General features: G+C 37.0%; 2 protein-coding genes across 5 annotated transcripts; one reads left to right on the top strand and one right to left on the bottom strand.

Moving 5' to 3' along the window:
• Positions 1-4,990: 4,990 nt before the first annotated feature.
• On the top strand, positions 4,991-13,923 carry Orc1 (origin recognition complex subunit 1). The gene is made up of 5 exons (XM_067776776.1): positions 4,991-6,247; positions 6,311-6,516; positions 12,080-12,907; positions 12,981-13,116; positions 13,277-13,923. Exons 1-5 carry the CDS (start codon positions 5,121-5,123, stop codon positions 13,749-13,751), a joined length of 2,772 nt encoding a protein of 923 aa, XP_067632877.1. The 5' UTR covers positions 4,991-5,120; the 3' UTR covers positions 13,752-13,923.
• Positions 13,230-18,184, bottom strand: PIG-G (phosphatidylinositol glycan anchor biosynthesis class G). Of its 4 annotated transcripts, none has more exons than XM_067776772.1 (11): positions 18,124-18,184; positions 17,797-17,974; positions 17,173-17,551; positions 16,930-17,109; positions 16,736-16,866; positions 16,146-16,360; positions 15,869-16,077; positions 15,190-15,814; positions 14,984-15,131; positions 14,575-14,911; positions 13,232-14,296 (listed from the first exon to the last, which is right to left on the bottom strand). In XM_067776772.1, exons 2-11 carry the CDS (start codon positions 17,949-17,951, stop codon positions 13,865-13,867), a joined length of 2,811 nt encoding a protein of 936 aa, XP_067632873.1. In that variant the 5' UTR covers positions 17,952-17,974; positions 18,124-18,184; the 3' UTR covers positions 13,232-13,864. The 4 variants fall into 4 exon arrangements, with proteins under 4 accessions (XP_067632876.1, XP_067632873.1, XP_067632872.1 ...); XM_067776771.1 differs by having other exon boundaries at positions 18,085-18,181; XM_067776774.1 differs by lacking the exon at positions 18,124-18,184 and having other exon boundaries at positions 13,234-14,081; positions 14,112-14,296; positions 17,797-18,075.
• Between the last annotated feature and the right edge of the window lie 14 nt (positions 18,185-18,198).

The raw sequence follows: 18,198 nt of genomic DNA, 5'->3' as shown, positions 1-18,198 counted from the left end.
GGCCACAGGAAAATAGGTGCGTCGGTGGCCATGGATTTTGAGGGTGGGTATATGCACCAGGCGTCGCAACAACACCCGCGGCGCCCCCAAGTTATATTCGGCCCTTTTTGTTTTTCTTATTTTAAATTTCAGCGTTTTTTTTGCATTTCAGCGTTAGTAACCGGCCATGTCCTGTTCAGTAAATTTTTTTTGCGGTTATTTCTTTTTGGATTTTAAATTTTGAATGTTAACGGTCTGTCCGTGACATCCGGTTCGGCCGCATGTTGTTTTAGTTTGAATTTATAAGCGTTTTGAATCGGTCTCTGCGCTTCTGTCAGGGTTTTTGATTTTGTCAGCTTTCAGTTTTGATAGGCGTGATAGGAACTTTTTCTGTTTATGGCGCAGGAACAGTAAGGTTGGCAAGGACCCGCCCCAGCCGACAATGACTAGCCACTGTGCACCACCACATCATGCCGACCGCCTTCCTTACTGCTACCACCGAAAATGCGTTCCCATAACAAACCTGTACATAATTGAACCATGGGTAGTACTTAAGCGCCAAATACACGACACGAACATTTCCGCGAACATTCCGCAATCTTGTTCGCAGCTTTGGCCATACACCATACGAACTTTTGGCCGAACATTAGTTCTCTCTCAGACAGCGATGAATACGGACAACAATTGTACTGCAGCAATATTGCTCGCTGTGGCAATTAAGCGTAAAAAAAAGAGAGAAGATCGCAAAAAAAGGATTTGGTGCAAAGAATGGTTTAAAAAACGAGCACTTCTTGGACAAAGTGAGCTTATTAAAGAACTGGAATTAACGTCACAAAATGATTTTAAAAATCACGTTCGTATGAGCAAGGCAACATTTGACCAACTTTTACACTTTTACTTTTTTATAACTGTATCCTTTGTGGCATCAGGATCTACTTCTTTTAATTTTTCGATTAAATTCGCATAATCATTATTCTTTTTAATTCTATTACAATAATCTTTGCTTTTTACTTGCCACAATGATGGCAAAGATTTATACATTTCAATAAATTCACTCAGAAATTTTTTATTGTCCATTTTACTTTTCCACGCACGTCTGTTCCGTTCAGAAATTAGTACGATTATGAGCTATTTCGCCATACACGCACGAACATACACGCCATATATACACGACAGAAAAGGTCGCAGAAACATGACATAACGGGAATGTTCGCGGAAATGTTCGTGTCGTGTATTTGGCGCTTTACAGTCACACAACCCTTCAAAAAACGCGAGTACTCTATAAATAATGTAAGGAATACTCCTTTGGGAGTATAGGACTGCTCCAAATCTAATCTGTATTCATACAAAAAATGTGCTCCAATTAACATTGCGATGTCCTAGGAGAGGAGTAGGTGATCCCACTCTCGCTTTGTTTGTGAGTATTCCATAGAGTACATACGTGAGAGTACATTCCAAAGTACTTTCACTGTAGTACTCCATAGAGCACCCACAGAGGATCATATGCCAAAGTACTAAAGAGGAATTGTGTCGGAAAAATTATCGAAGTGAATTTAATTTAAAATGAAAGTAAATGAAGAGGAGCAATACAACTTTTATATTTTATACTACGAATATTCTTATGTTATTTAGCATTTGCGTGAATAAAGAAACTAATATTTCTCTATCATACTATAGTATGTATACATAAAACCAGTGCGCTGTTGCATTTTATCAGAGTTGCCAAAGTAAAATTTTATTATTAGTTATTTGCATACAATATTTTACTTTTGGCAACTCTTTTCGATCGTCATCGTGTCGTGATCACTGTCGTTAAAAAACGAGCAATGATCGGCTGATGGTGGTCCGCAAACGCATTGCAAAGGAGTATTGTTAGAGTACTCCAACATGAAGAAAATGGAACACGTAATCCAACAATTTTTGCAGGGAAATCACCTAACCATATTGCGCATTCACGAGTTCAAAATTGCTTCGTTCTGCGCATCGACGTCACACTTGGCTGCCCATAAAAACAGGTGATCTAATGTTTACATGCGCAATGCTCAATCTTGTGAGTGTGATTTGTGTTACAGTCATATGTACTAGGGCATCCGATATTGAACATATCTTTCCCACTCGAAAACCCATAAATTTAAACTTTTAGGCCCACTTGCAGAACATCCAATGTTAAAGGCTCCATTACTGATACTTAGCATAGACTTGACTTGGCTTGCGAACTGTCACTTACAGTTCTGTTAATTTAACATTGCATGTTACTGATTACTCAAAACTTAACTTGACTTAGAAGTCTGTTGAATTTTGATTTTCTATGTAAGTTCTAAGTGACGTTTACATTTTGAGATGCCATTTGTTTGTTTCCATTTCATTTTGACATTTTGTCATACAAATTGACATTTATTTAAAAATAAATTTCAACGCTGATTATGATGCCAGGTTGTATGCGCCAAGTGGAGTATAATCGTGGCTAAGTGGCCAAGTTTACGCCAAGTCAAGTCAAGTCTATGCTAAGTATCAGTAATGGGGGCTTAAATATATAAATTCAGAGTTAAGTAACTCGGTGTTAAAACGTTATTTTTTTAACCTAGGCAATGTGTTGCGGAACATCTTTTTGACGTCGAGTTAGTTAACCCTGGGTACGGGTGGGTATTTTCGCGTTTAGTTATACACACTGTCATTTTTTCTCGTACTTTCGTTGAACATCCGTATCCGCTTGTCAAAAATTATAATCGTTGAAAAAATTTAAATTAAATATTTTGCATATTGCAACACAAATTCTTAAAACATACGTAAGTATCAAAATATTTGTATGAAGTTACAAGTACACATTTCTAGCAACAAATTTGAACATTTTTTGAGGTGAGCTAAATCCAAGCATTTTTTGAATTCTTCACTTACTAATATGTTTTTTTGCCAATAAAGAAAGGTGTTCTGCGCAAAAATACCATAGAACCTGGTTCAAGTTTTGTATGTTTGCGGGGTCATTTTCTGGTTTTTTGCAAATATTTTTTTATAGAACAAAGTGATTGGATTCCCGATTTCGGATTCTTGATACAATCAGCTTGACATACCGAAATAAAAGCTCCCCCTTACCAAAGCCTTCATAAACGCCTTATACCCATATCATTGAGCAGAACTAGGTCCGCCTAAATGGAAGTTGTCAATTACGGGGTTCACCGATCGCGATTCAATAAAGGAATTTACAGGCTCTGTGTGGATGCGGCGTAGGGTCTGTTGAAGATCCATTAGATCAAACGGCTGTGTTGTAGGTTGTCGGATCTCGTCATAGTGCTTACGGAGATGTCCCCTCATGAGCCTGGGCGGCGGGTTGTTCTCAATTATAGTCTATTGGATGACCACGTTTGTAACAATTTGCTGGAAATTTCTTACTTATTATTCCGTTACGCTTCCTTACATTGAGCAATTCCGATTATTTCAATTATGCAAATGATGCTCACGCGTAATAAGGAGACATCCCGTGGCAGTTCTGAGTGCAGTATTCTGACAGGCCTGTAACATTCCCCAGTGAGTGTCCTTTAGGCCCGGCGACCACACCGGCAACGTAGCACATAAACGGTTGACCAATTGTCTTTTCCCCAGGTGCTGCCAGCAAGTGACTTGAGCATTTGGTTGCGACTTTGGACAGACGGTAGCGTAACACCATGCACGTGGACGTCCAGCGCATTAGCGCTTTTTGTTTGAATCACATTTTATGCCTATATTTAGGTCAATACCTCCATATATATAAATTAAAACTCTATATGATTTTTTATTTGGGATTTTATTGCTAAGAAGTGGACTGCAATTTGTCAAAACGCGTCTTGTACGTGTATTAGCAATCGACCCCAGTACTAGAACATCGTCAAAAAGTATTACATCAGCTCGACCACTACACCAGGACAACACCATCGCCGATTTCTATGAATATCTTTTGACCATTGTTTACTATATAGTTTGGCAGCTTAATTCGAGGTTATGTTGCGAATAAAGTGGAAGGCACTCGCAGGCCGTGAAAATAGGCACTCGAATGGAGTGGAATGAAGAACATTAGGAAGACCAGAGTTGCACTGGATCAATCATTGTATCAATATTAAAGATAAATTTAGAAAAAATAATTAAATACTTAAGTATAACCAAACATTTTCTTTCAATTACTGCAATTAAGGTGTCCTAGATGCTATATATTCCAAAATTATAACATTTTATGTCTGTTTAAAAATTTAACTTCAATTTCCCTAAGATTTCCGTAATATGGCCATTAGTGATGTTTGTGTGTGTGTGCAAATTTTGAGCGATCAGCTGTTAGTTGCGCTACTTGCTAAAGTTTACAATGCTTTTGACGGAATGAATATTTTTGTTTTGCAGCATGGTTCAATTATGTACAGGTTGGCTCATCTCATCAGCTGATTTTATTTATGTCATTGCATGGTCGAAGGGATTGTCAAAAGGAGATAGCAAACTCAAAATGAAACCTACACATTGGCAACATTTTACTTACACATACAAAAACTGCTAGGTTTTATGTTTCCATTCCATACCATTCGCACCAACACCAATACACAGATTTTGACAATTTGAACAGACATATTTTGTTGCTTTACAGATGAGCCAACCTGTATATAGTTGAACCATGGTTTTGCAGCTTAAAGCTAGAGACATTGGTGCTTTATCGGTAACCGTATCGGTAACCTTATAACAGCTGATTCGACCAACCTTATGGGAATCAATGCAATCGATTATTGGTGCCGCTAAGGTCGTAACCGTATCGTAGACAACCAATTGGTTTTTGGTTTGCCGTCGTAACGATAACCAGCTGATTACGTTAGGGATACGACTACAGCGATACGACAAACGGCACCAATGATTCCCGCTTAAGTCTGAAAACTAATTTGACAGAAGCTGCAAATAATCAGGAATCTCCCAAAATTCGTTATAAAATGATATTAATAATCGGGATTTCACGATTATCGAATTTAACAATTAAAATAATTGACTTTATCGATAATGCTATCGTTTGCATTCCGCCGCTATTACAAATCGCGCCAAAAAAGAGGAAAAATTAAAATGTTGATTGCATTGGCGGAAAATTATTGACTTGTTCCAATTATTAGTTGCTGACTTTGCGTTAAATAATTTTTTTAATCATGGTACTGAAAGAAAATATACCGCAAGGGGCACCAGTTGTGAAATGGATAGGAAATCGCAATGACTGCTTAGTGGACATACCCAGATTGGCTCACAAAGAAGTATATTTTTATCAAAAGTGCATTTTTGGCGAATTAACGCTCACCGTTGGTGATTATATTCTCGTATCCAATGCTGATGCAGCAGAGCCAGACACAGTCGATGGGTGTGATGTTGGTAAAATTTTATATTTGTATGAATTAAACGAAGCAGATGGTCGTGATCCGTATCGTGCTATCGTACAGTGGTACTCTCGCCCAGAAAGTGTGCCGCACAAAGAATTTGATCGTGATGATCTTTGCATCGATTTTAACATAGAATTAATTGAAGAGCATCGTCCATTTGATCCAGACATCTCTTTGGAAACGATATATCGCAAATGTGTTGTATTATTTGGTGGAATTGACGAGTCAGCTAACGGAATTCTGCACAAGTATAACGCAAAACTTAATAAATGTCCAATGTTTGTTTGTCGATATAAATTTATTAAAGATAAAAAAAGCTATAGGCTGGTGCCACTGGAATGGAATACCGATGAAAGTATAGCACAAGCTGAATCCACAGCAGGAAAAAAGGCGGGAAGTAGGAAAAACTTCGCGGGGGATTCACAGAGTATTGGTACTAAGGAGAAGAAATCAACACGTATCTCCAGAAGCGCATCTACACGTAAGGAAAGAGTTGATGCTGAAAAAGCGATCAAAAAGCGTAGAGCCTCAGTTGCTGCTGCAGCAGCATTGGAATTCATTGATTGCAATATTTTCGACAAAAGTCATGACAAGGTGTCACCTATTAAAATAGTGGGGGGAAGAAGTGTTGTACGATTATCAGCGAAAAAGAAAATAACGATGGCGGCCGTTAAATGCAACGGTGGTTATGTGCCAACTTCACCACTTAGTGAACGTAATAAAAAGGATTCTACAATCCAAACAACGCGAGTTGCATCTGCACGTCGTAATTTGAATTTGAGTTTGAATGATGATGATGATCCTAGTGTCGAATCGAACTGTCTAAATTACTCTATAGTAAAAACACCAACAACGAGAGAACCATGTAGTGATATGAAAATCAAGCTCAGATTATCAGCAAAGTATGTAAATTAATGTAGAAATGGAATGGATCAGTTATATAATTTATTATAATTATAATTTAGAAATAGCGTATCTAAACTTTCTGCTATGGAAGAACAGTTTAATGATCCTCTCGCCGCCGATATTGAAGTTAGGAATACTGTTAACAATACATCCGATGACATCTACTCGACTCCAACTAAGAAATCGAAGAAACCAAGCGAGGAATCTGCATTGACACCCAGTAACCGACGCAAAAGTATTCTCAAATCGGCCACCAGACGCCAAGGTATGGTATCACATAAAGTACTGTTGTAGAATGCCACAGCGGGTTAGGCGGCTTAGAATATACCCGCGGTAGGTATGCCTGTAGTAAGAGGCGAATAAAATAGATTAGATTATTTATTTATTTATTACGGCCAGAAGCCTAATTCGTAAATTTGAAAATATTACAGTTTTTTATCTTATAGCTAAGGTTTTACAATATTCATATAATTTTGTTTTAAATACTGTTATTTGGTTGCAACTTTTTATATCCATAGGCAGATCATTGTAACTTTTCAGACCCTTGTAGAAAATGTTCTGTTGATCAATTTCAGTTCTAAAAAACGGCAATTTGAATTTATGTTTGCTCCTCGTATTTATGTTGTGAGTTTGCTCAACTAATGCTATATTTTTATTTAAATACTCAGGTACATTTCCATGTTTGATATTAAATATGAATTTCATGGAGTGGAAAAAAATCTTTTGTTTCACACTTAACCAGTCTAAAGTCTTCAACATGTCAGCTGTTCGTGTATCTCTAGGTTTCTGAAGAATAAATCTCATGCATCTATTTTGAAGCTTTTGGAGCTTGTCTACTTCTTTATCCGATATTATGAATAGAATGGACGGGCAGTACACGAAGTTCGGTTCTATAACTGATTTATATAAGATTATTTTGTACTCTTTCTGAATGAATTTCGTTGTTCTCTGCATCACTCCTATTTTATTAGCAACTTTTTTAATTGTATAATTTATATGATCTTCAAATTTTTAGCTCGGCTATATCCTCCTCATTGATATTCCTCCTTGTTATTATCATATATTTAGTTTTATTTATGTTTAGTTTCAGTATATTACCACACAACCATTTATACAAGTTATTTATTTCATGTTGCATTTTGGCGAGTGCAGTATTAATGTTATTTTCACTTATCATAATTAATGCATCATTTATGTATATAAGAAATAATATAGGTGCCAATACTGAGCCTTGAGGTAACCCTATGGGTACCTCTAATTCATCCGACGTCACAGCATTTATAACTGTTTTCTGCTTTCTCTGCTTCAAATAGTTGCGGAACCATTTAAGTTCAATATCAGTTATGCCAATCCGCTGCATTCTTTTTATTAATATCTCTCTATCCACCGTTTCATAAGCTCTTTTGAGGTCAAGGAAAACTGTGACCACTACTTTTTTGTTGTTTAGCTCTTCTTTCCAATCAGATATCACCAAGTTCAGCGCTGTCTCACAGGAGTGTTTTTTCCTAAATCCTGACTGTTGGTAGACTAGTATATTATTTACTTCAAGATGATTCACCAACTGATTCTTAACAACGACTTCGAGAATTTTAGCATCACTTGGCAGGGTATTTATGGGTCTAAGTTCTTCAGGTTGCATTGTCTTTTTAACTTTTTCCACAAGTATTATTGTTGACGTTTTCCACATTTCAGGTACTACACCATCTTCTAAGCTGTTATTAATTATTTGAGCATAGAAATATCCGGTATACGATATACAATCTTTTAGTACACCTTCGGATAGCAGTTTTCTTCCACCTATTTTATATTTAAAGTCTGTTAGGATATTAATAACATCATCGGTGGTAATTTCAGCAAACTTTAATTTTTAATGGATTTGTGTATCCTCTAGTGCTACTTGACAGGTTTCGATGTTATTATTAATTTCAATCACACTGTTTACAAAAAATCTATTTAGACCATTCGCCAGATCGGTTTCGTTTTCAACCAGTATGCCATCCAGTATCACCTTTTTTTATCCCTTCGTTATCTTTAGTTTGGTTGACCGTTTGTTTGAGATATTTCCACATTTCTTTAGCATTATATTCATTCAAAATGATTTTATTCTCCATATACTTTATTTTTTTTAATTTGACTAATTTTTTGTAAGACCTATTTATATTTTTATATTCATCCCACTCTCCAGTTTGTAACGCACGCGTGTACATATTGTATTTATATTTATTCATTTGTGCCAATTCTCTATCATACCATTTATTCATTAACTTGATATGCACTTCTTTATCGTAGGTTAAACTTTCCATAGCCTGAATCATTATATTATTAATTAATTCGACTTTTACATCAATTGATAAGTTTATAGTAAAGTTGAAGTTAAATGATCTAAGGACGCTTATTAAAATATCACTATTATATTTGTCCCATGCTATGATTTTCTTGGTCAGTCTCATCTTGTATACTTTGGACGTTTTAATATTAAATTTTATAGTTTCATGATCAGATATTTTGTATTCCTGCAAATTATTACAGAGAATTTCATCCGAAATACCAAATTGATTCAAGGGGTTGTGTAGCGCAACCCTTTCAAGTGGTTGTCAGCGCAATATATAGCTTCTCCAACCCAATTGTCAACCTCACCTACACGTGGCGAATCCTGTTTCCTTAACAGCCGATGCTCTGGCGACCCCGAAGTCCTGATGGATCTAGATGGTGGGAGGGTGGTATGGAAGGGAAACAAAACTGTTTAAGACAAAATCTAAGAAAACCACTTAGGTTGGTATTCCCACATTTCCACTCAGAAACATTTTTGTCCATTGTGAGAGCCCTCAGTAAGTGCAGGTTGGCGGCACATTCGCTTAACCCCATTACCTTCTAGTGGTCCTCAACGAACCCTGATGAACCCAAGAAGAATTAAACAAGGGGTGCCACAGGGTAGTGTCCTATCCCCACTTTTGTTTAATTTCTACATATCTAAGCTACCTAGCGTGCTCCGCCTACCACACCGTATGCCCTGGGTTCGCACCCCGGGCAAAGCAACATCAAAATTTTAGAAATAAGGTTTTTCAATTAGAGGAAAATTTTTCTAAGCGGGGTCGCCCCTCGGCAGTGTTTGGCAAGCGCTCCGGGTGTATTTCTGCCATGAAAAGCTCTCAGTGAAAACTCATCTACCTTGCAGATGCCGTTCGGAGTCGGCATAAAATATGTAGGTCCCGTCCGGCCAATTTGTAGGGAAAATCAAGAGGAGCACGACGCAGATTTGAAGAGAAGCCCGGCCTTAGATCTCTTCGGAGGTTATCGCGCCTTACATTTATTTTTATTTTTAAGCTACCTTCGCCACCAGAAGGAGTTAGTATCGTTTTCTACGCCGATGACTGCACAGGCCCAGGCCCACAGATCGATGAGCTTTGCAACAGAATAAACGGCTACCTCCCTGATCTCTCCAGTTTTTTCGCCTCGCGAAATCTGGCATTATCACCGACTAAATCCTCCGCGACCTTATTTACAACATGGACGTCCCAAATGTCGACCATTTTGAACATCACCGTCGATGGCACTACGCTACCGACTGTCCTACACCCGAAAATCTTGGGTGTGACGTTTGATCAGGATCTACATTTTGGTGAGCATGCAACCGCAATTGTACTGAAAATCCAGAGCCGTAATAAAATCCTCAAATCCCTTGCTGACAGTACTTGGGGGAAAAGACAAAGAACTACTCACTGGAAGAAGCTACAGGCCTCCCAAAATACTGCTCTCAGAACCGCCACGGGCTGTAATTGTAATGTGGAACCAACGCCTCTAACACCCCTTTCATTATGGTCCACCCTTGTTGAAACAGCAAGTTTCGTTGGACTCCCGTTAGAGGATATTGATGACAATTTGTGATCGGTCCCACCTATTGGGTGGGGCGAAGCACTGCTACAACAACAACAACAACCCAAGGAGAAGCAAGACGTCCGCCTGCCCAACCTCTGCCAGCCTGTCGAAGAACCGTGCGCCCAGAAATCTGAGCCATATTCTTTGAAGAAGGAAGCTGGTGCCTTTCCTATCCAAGCATGGCTATAAGAACCTTGAGACTTCGCAGTCAACCCTCTTGGTCCATAGCAAGTCCGTTGCTCTGTTCTCATATTCTTCGATTCACCCAGGAGATAACCCAACAATGGTCGGACGAAGCTGTCCACTTCACTTTTGTCCAAACGCAACCTTTCCTAGCCATATCATCTGCGAGTTCATTCTCTTCAATACCGCTGTGCCCAGGGACCCAGCAAAGGGAGTCATTGAGATGACTTATAGAAGCTAGACACACAGCGAGGCTCGACACACCCGTACGATATCCGATTTTATCATGTTGGACTCTAATGCTCTTAAGGCGGCTTGGATGTCCACAAAGATTGTTACGTCGGTGTCGGAAACCATGCTATCTTGAAGCAGCTTTGCTGCTCTGTCTATGGCATAGACCTCGGCCTGGAACACACTGCATGCGTCAGGAAGTCGGAATGATTAGCCGCTGTGATTTGGTGGGTTTTGGATTTTGGGTCAGTTATTATTCCGTTTAATTGTCCTTTCGTCATGTCGTCCAGACGCGTCGCGTGTCCGTGCTTAGCTGATTTCCACATGTTGGATTCTCTTAGCCGTAGAGCTCCTCTTGCGGCTAATCCCTGCACGAAGACTTGTAGAGGCGTCAAGTGAAATATTACATACCATAAATGACATGTGGTGCCAGTCCCTAGTTCCGTCTAAAAGCCCTTTTGCAGGTGTAGTATGCTACTAGAACTTTCTTTGATCTCATCTCAACGTTCCTTCTCCAGCTTAATTCGGAATCGAGTATAATGCCAAGATATTTGGCTTCCGAAGATAGGGTTAACGTTGTGGCGTTTAGCCTCGGTAAGTTAAAGGAGTGTACCTTTGTCTTTGTCTTGAACAGGTCAAGTTCGGTTTTTGTTGGGTTTACACCAGCCATTTTGCCTTGCCCATCGCGAAATGTTGCAAAGTGCCGTTTCCATTAGATAGCTGATCGTTGGCAATAATTTGCCTGTACTAAGTCGTCGGCGTACGCAACTGCCTTTCTTCCTTTTCTTCTAAAGATTTCTAGAATTTCATTGACCACCAGTATCCAGAGAAGAGGCGATAACACCCCGCCTTGGGGATGCCTCGGGTGGTCATTTTGCCAATAGAGTTTGGGTTCCATATCGTGTAAGAGCTTTGCAGATGGCCTCCGTCTGCACGTTGTTGAAAGCACCTTCAATGACTGCCTCATGAAGGGCATTTTCAACTGATTTGCCTTTTCGGTATGCGTGCTGAGCTGCGTCCATCCTGCAGAGATTGGCATTGCTTCTAATATGTAGATCGATAAGTCTCCCAGTGTTTTAAGCATAAAGGAGGAGAGACTTATTCGTCTATAGTCTTTGTCTTCCGAGTGGTTAAGTTTTCCTGCTTTGGGAATGAAAACAGCCCGTACATCTCTCCAGGCTTCGGATACATAACCATCTTGTAGGCGTCTTGAGAAGACAAGTCTGAAATTACAGAACGGTTTTATAAGAAACTGATTTGAAAACCACTTAAGGTGTATCCTTTTTGATATGACTGTCTTCTTTCAGGCATACTTTCAAATAAATCTGAATAGTAAGAAATCCGGTACTTGTCCGACGGGGCGGGAACGATTTATTTTGGTATTGTATTTTTAGTTTTTGGGTTTTTAGGTTTAAAATGCCTTAAAGCGATATACCGGTTTGTTAGGGATCTATATATTATACCTTGGTTATTCCGATTTGTATAATACAGACTAATCTTCCTAGGTCATTAATAATTTTTGAATTTCCCTCTGTTAGTTGATAGTACACCAAAACGTAGTATTCAACTATCCGATATTGTTGAAAAGCGCGTGTTTCATGGTGAAGACTACATATCAACGCCAAAACGTAAACTGGAAATAGATGATCACGATGATATGAAACGTTCAGCACTCAAAAATGCAGCAACCATTCGCCGACGTAACTCAACAACATCTGTAGGCGGTGCAACGACGCCTTCACAAAAGCTAAAATTGATTCGTCGCGGTGAATTATCACCATCTATGAAACATAGAAATTCTGCCGGCTCATTGAAGGCACAAAAAAAATCAGAACTGCAAATGGCGCGTGAACGCTTACATGTTTCGGTGGTCCCACAAAGTCTTCCATGTCGTGAAAATGAATTTGACAATATATATGCATTTGTAGAAAGTAAAATTCAAGATCAGTGTGGCGGTTGTATGTACGTATCTGGTGTGCCTGGTACTGGTAAGACAGCTACAGTTACAGGTGTAATACGTATGTTGCAGCATAAGCAAACAGAAAATAAGTTGCCCGATTTTGAATTCGTTGAAATTAATGGCATGCGCTTAACTGAACCTCGGCAAGCGTATGTACAAATTTACAAGCAATTGACAGGAAAAACAATATCGTGGGAACATGCTCATTCGCTTTTGGAGAAACGTTTTACTACACCAGCACCACGTCGCATCACAACCGTACTTTTGGTTGATGAATTGGATATACTTTGTAATCGGCGACAGGATGTCGTTTATAATTTGCTTGATTGGCCTACAAAATCTGCAGCACGTTTGGTTGTAGTAACAATAGCCAATACAATGGATTTACCTGAACGTCTATTAATGGGTATGGATTTGATTGTAAATGAATTAAAATTTGTTAAAACTATATATCGTATTTTTTTAATACTATTTCACAGGGAAGGTGACTTCCCGTCTGGGCTTAACGCGTCTTACTTTTCAGCCATACTCACACAAGCAATTGCAAGAAATTGTAACAATGCGTTTGAGTGGTTCGGATGCTTTTAAAAGTGATGCGGTTCAACTTGTAGCACGGTGAGTAAAAGTATTTGTTTAGAGATTGAGCAATTGTTTACTAAATATAAAATTTAAATTCTTATTATTAAAGTGAATTGTTAGTTAATTTTTAATTGTATGTTATATTACTTTTTAACAAATAAGTAAATATGTATATTGCCAATTTCATCCATTACAGTAAAGTTGCTGCTGTTTCTGGTGATGCACGTCGGGCTTTAGACATCTGTCGTAGAGCAACAGAAATAGCAGAAGCAGCAATCCCGCCTAAGGTCAATGAGTTAAACCAACAAAAATTTGTTACAATAGCACATGTACAACAGGCCCTGTCGGAGATGATTGCGAGCGCTAAAGTGCAAGCAATTAAAAATTGTTCACGCATGGAACAAGTTTTCCTACAGGCTGTGCTTGCCGAAGTAACGCGTACCGGTGTCGAAGAGACATCTTTTCTAGGAGTTTATTCACAAGCTGAAAATCTTACAACATTCGACGGTATAAGCGTTCCAACACCGGGAAATTGTCTTCGCATTTGTTCAAAATTATGTGCTGAACGTTTACTCATCGCTGAAAGTGGGCGCAATGATATTTTTCAAAAGATTTTGTTAAATGTTAGTGTTGATGATATACATTATGCGTTACGTGTAAATGGTATTTGAAACAGTTAGTATAAAAAAAAATAAAATAATGTAGTTGACTATTTTATATTAAATTTTAAATTAAAGAGAACATCAGTTATTATATTATTAACGTACATAACTATTTTTTATTGTTATAATTCAAATATAAAAAAATTAATTGTTGTCAATAAAAGTGTTAAGAAAAGTACAATGACTCTGTAGTATTCATACAATGCTTTAGGTGCGAATACTGAATAAATAAAAAGATGATAACGAAAGAATAGTAGTAAAGAAAAATAAATTAAAACTGGTACAAATATGGACAATGTGTAGAAATATAAAATAAATTGTATCTGCTCATTTGAATTTGTATTTGTATTTGAATGAATTTGTGAATTTAATTCCTTTTTGTTGCTCAAGTCATTGTTATAATTCAAAATGTGCACAATCAAAAACACAAATGATATAAATTGCGCTGAGTACATATTTAATGTTACAAAGATTCCCACAATTAATGGTTTATATGTACTTTGTCCAATGTAACCAGGATTTAAATCAATTGTTGCAAAACTATTTGAGTTTCCCTAGGAATAAAAGCTTCGTAAATATAGTCCATTATATTTCCAAATAATTGGGCTTATTCCACTGTAGTAACTTGCATTTTAAGGTTGTCGAAGTCTTTAACTACACAGCAAACACGAGTCTAACGTTAGGGATATTTTTGTGAGCACGTTAGATAAGGGGCACGTCTAGATTTATATGAGAGATATTTTAAATACAATCCTAAAATTCGAAAGTTTATTTTCATTTCGTTCGATGTACTAGTTACTGTGGAATGAGCCTTACATTTAAAAATATTTACCTGATAAAAGTAAAACATATTTCCTATGAATATAGTATAGAGAAGTTTTTGCAAGTGTTTATGATTGTGAGATGCTTGTCTCTCTAATTTATCGCATATTTTGTAGCACATGGACAGTATGCAGACCAAATACGTGACTAATAAAACGTTATGGGGTTTATGCAATAATATTGAAATTGTGAGTAGGAAGTTTAGAAGAACTTTAAAGCCACGCTCAACTGAAGTCCTACTTGATTGTTGACTTATACGACTTTGTTTGTTTATTATCACAAATGTTAAACTTATTAAAATATACATTCCAAGTACAATCCAAAACATGGTAAGAAATATGTTTACACTGAAAAAAAGTAGAAAGAGGCTACTTAATTACACGTATGTATGTACATAATGTACTTATATTTATGCCTACCAGCAACTAATATCAAACACAAATAGCACAGCTCCTTTCGATGAGCGATAACAGTAAACAAGAATGGCCGTTATAGCGCAAAAGACAAATTCTTTGTGCGATTGTATAATTGTTTGTTGGCGTAAGCATATAGGGTATATAATCAAACCTAATGGGTTATATTAACACATTAAACGTATATATGTATATTGAAATCATAAATTTACCTGCTACAAAAAAAAAACTTAACAATATCTTTTCATTTTCCTTATTGATAGAGAATGCGAAAACATTTAGACGCTCCAAAAATAGTAAACCGCCAACTAATAGCCATGTTGAATAAGATTTCAAAAACGATCTAATCAAATCTTTATAAAACACCACATAATTAAAATCTCCATAAGTGAATGCCGTTTTGTATGTTCTGCAAAGATCTGCATAAAAGTTTTGTACAGCAAGTAAAATCAAAGCGCTTGAACCCAGATAATGCCATGTTTTACTTTCCATTTCTATGAAAGATGAAGAAGCTAATGATAGAGTATGGAACGTTAAGCAACCCGTTAGCCACCATATTTGGCTAGGCAGTGAAAGCTGTTGTAGTTGCTGGCCAGTAAAGTTATAAAACTGCGTCCAAAGTATGTTTGCTATGTTTATAATAAAGTAAACGTTCATTGCCAGTGCTAGCAAAACTGAGACCGTGGCTCCAATTCCAGTGATTGTAATATAACCTTGATAATTACCCCATTTATATGCGCTAAATGTTATTAAAATTACACTTAGGCATAGAACTTTGCCGTAAATAAAACTTCGTTGATTCTTTACATAAAATAATACAACTGTATGTAGTACAACCTAAATTTTTCATGAGTATTTTTTGCTTATATTAGGAAATTATTATAGCATTACCAATGTGGTTAGCGTTAGTCCAATTGCAATCAGCTCATAATCGAATTGCCCTAAGGTAGCAGCTAGTTGGTCGGAGATTTCCTTCGATAAACGTAAATAATGTACTCTGGCGTTTTCGAAAAAGAAAGCATTGTCAAATTTATCATTTAGCTTTGCTAAAAGAAATTGCTTATGAGCAGATTTTCCAGCCTCGAACCATTTAGCTAATGCTGAAATAAAAGTAAAAATATATAAACATTTATACGGCTCAATATTATGATATATCTCGTAAACTGACCGCTGGAATCAACATATTCTGAACCAAATTTTCGCGTTGCTTTTTTTATTAAGTGCAAAGAATTGTAGTAATATGCATATAGTTGATCTTCGAGCGAGTATTCACGTAAAAGTTCTGGAATCAAGCACCCAATGGACATTGAAGGAATTTCAATTGACCATAATATTGCTAGTGTAGGGGCCAAATCAATTTGATTATAAGTTTTAGAACGATAACTATAATAATACAGTGGACGTTTAAGCTGATCTTCGAAATTTCACAAATTACACAGTGCTGAACTCAAAAAGTGTGAGGAATTGGACCGAATGTTCTCAAGCTGGTATAAAGGTGAAAAAGCACCAAAAGCCTGGATGACTAGCTATGCATAATATTCTTTAGAAGCTTTATCGTTGACACATTTTTAATTCCAGATCTTTAGCTTCAAATAGATGCAAGACTTAAATTCAAATAAACCATTTTTTTGCGCCTTTTCAGTCCAACTTAATTGTTAACACAACACCAACAACTTAATCCGGAAATAAACGTAATTCCCACACAACGTTTTAAAATTTGTTTCACTGTGTAATAAAATATATGTTATATATAAATACCTTTTGGAGATACAAATCCCGTTGTAAGCCAATATCGGCACATACATTTCAGCTGTAGTGCTACCACCATGTCCACCGCCATCTTTCATGCCATGATCACCTGTTACTAGGACTAACTGATCGTGAAAATGCTTTTTTTTAAGAAAAAATTTAGGGACTGTCAAAATTTGTATAAACAGCAATGATATATGTACCTTCGCTTTGTATATCTTCTGGACAACATCATCCATTTCTTTTAACTTCAACGGAATTTTAGGGCTCTCCGTACCTTCAACATGCCCAATGTGATCTAAGCCAAGATAATGTAGCACCAACAGCATCCAGTCGGTTTGCTCCAATTCTTTACATAATATCTCTGTAACATTTTTATCTCCCTACTCGAAGGGTTATAAAAAAACCAAAAACACAGGCATATATATTCACGAAAATTCATTTACCTCATAAAAATCATTTACGAAAAATGAGTCCGTATTAGCGGTAAAGCGCTTAAACTGTTTAGGGAACAGGTTTTTCCATGTACGATCACCAGCAAAAACTGCTGTTTCATTACGTTCATGTAAGCGGTGTAGTAGTGAGTCTGATAACTGCTCCACGTGCCCAATGTTAAGCACAATATCAATAAAGTTTGAAATGGTGCCGGTTGTTAAACTTTTTATCCGTGGCAATGTCACTGTGGGAATATTAACACGTAACTGTAGATGGCTGCATGCGTTGTTGTATGAAAAAGGCATAGTAGCTGGTGTAGCGAAATCTGATCGTAATGCATCCACCACGACAAGTACGGTTTGTTTGTAGAGTTTAGTAGGTGCTACTAGCCTATAGGAAATTGAATTTAATGTTTTTTTTTTGTTAACTATGCATTTTTACATTAATGTACATATATACGTATATACTATTTTTACTTATATATTATATATCTTCACCTAGCTTTTTTTATATAATGCAACCTAGTAAACTTTACATATAATATTTCTCAAAGAGCTGATAGCCCTGGCAGCTAATGCTCCTTTAATGTTAACATGTTAATTTAGTTAATAAATAATAATAATATGCATATTTACTTGACTCCATCCAAACTTTGAGGTCGCCCTTCCAAGTCATTTACCAAAGAATAGTTATTTATTGGAAAGAAACCAATCAGAAAAATGCCAGCACCATAGATAAAAGACGCTATCATCCATAAGAGAAATATTATGCTGTAGTTTTTTCGTTCCATGTGTCATCTTTGCATTCAGTTGGCTGAGTAAATTAAAAATTAAATGTTATCGTCATAGCCAGAGACGTAAATTTTTTTTTCTTTTTTGGGGTTGTTACTCCCGCACCGTGTATATTTATTTTAATTTAGTTACCGTGGCGGAAAGATACAAGGTGGTAGTATGGTGACATACCTGTAAACATAAATAAAAATTCGATGTTCTTTGTTTTTGTAAATTCGATGGACAATTGTCAAATGGTGTGCGTCT

The sequence above is a fragment of the Eurosta solidaginis genome, chromosome 3, assembly GCF_040869045.1.
Source record: "Eurosta solidaginis isolate ZX-2024a chromosome 3, ASM4086904v1, whole genome shotgun sequence".
Taxonomy (NCBI): Eukaryota; Metazoa; Arthropoda; class Insecta; order Diptera; family Tephritidae; genus Eurosta; species Eurosta solidaginis.
The sequence above is the reverse complement of the archived record's forward strand: the minus strand, read 5'-3'. Positions and strand labels throughout refer to the sequence as shown.

Excerpts from the sequence above, each read along its gene's own strand:
- Orc1 (XM_067776776.1), top strand. The coding sequence starts at position 5,121 with ATGGTACTGAAAGAAAATATACCGCAAGGGGCACCAGTTGTGAAATGG. Across the intron at positions 6,517-12,079 it reads ATCGGCCACCAGACGCCAAG|TTGATAGTACACCAAAACGT; the intron begins GTATGGTATCAC and ends TCCCTCTGTTAG. Across the intron at positions 13,117-13,276 it reads GCGGTTCAACTTGTAGCACG|TAAAGTTGCTGCTGTTTCTG; the intron begins GTGAGTAAAAGT and ends CATCCATTACAG.
- PIG-G (XM_067776772.1), bottom strand. The coding sequence starts at position 17,951 with ATGGAACGAAAAAACTACAGCATAATATTTCTCTTATGGATGATAGCG. Across the intron at positions 16,361-16,735 it reads GGGATTTGTATCTCCAAAAG|TTATCGTTCTAAAACTTATA; the intron begins GTATTTATATAT and ends GTATTATTATAG. Across the intron at positions 14,297-14,574 it reads ATATGTTTTACTTTTATCAG|GGAAACTCAAATAGTTTTGC; the intron begins GTAAATATTTTT and ends TTTTATTCCTAG.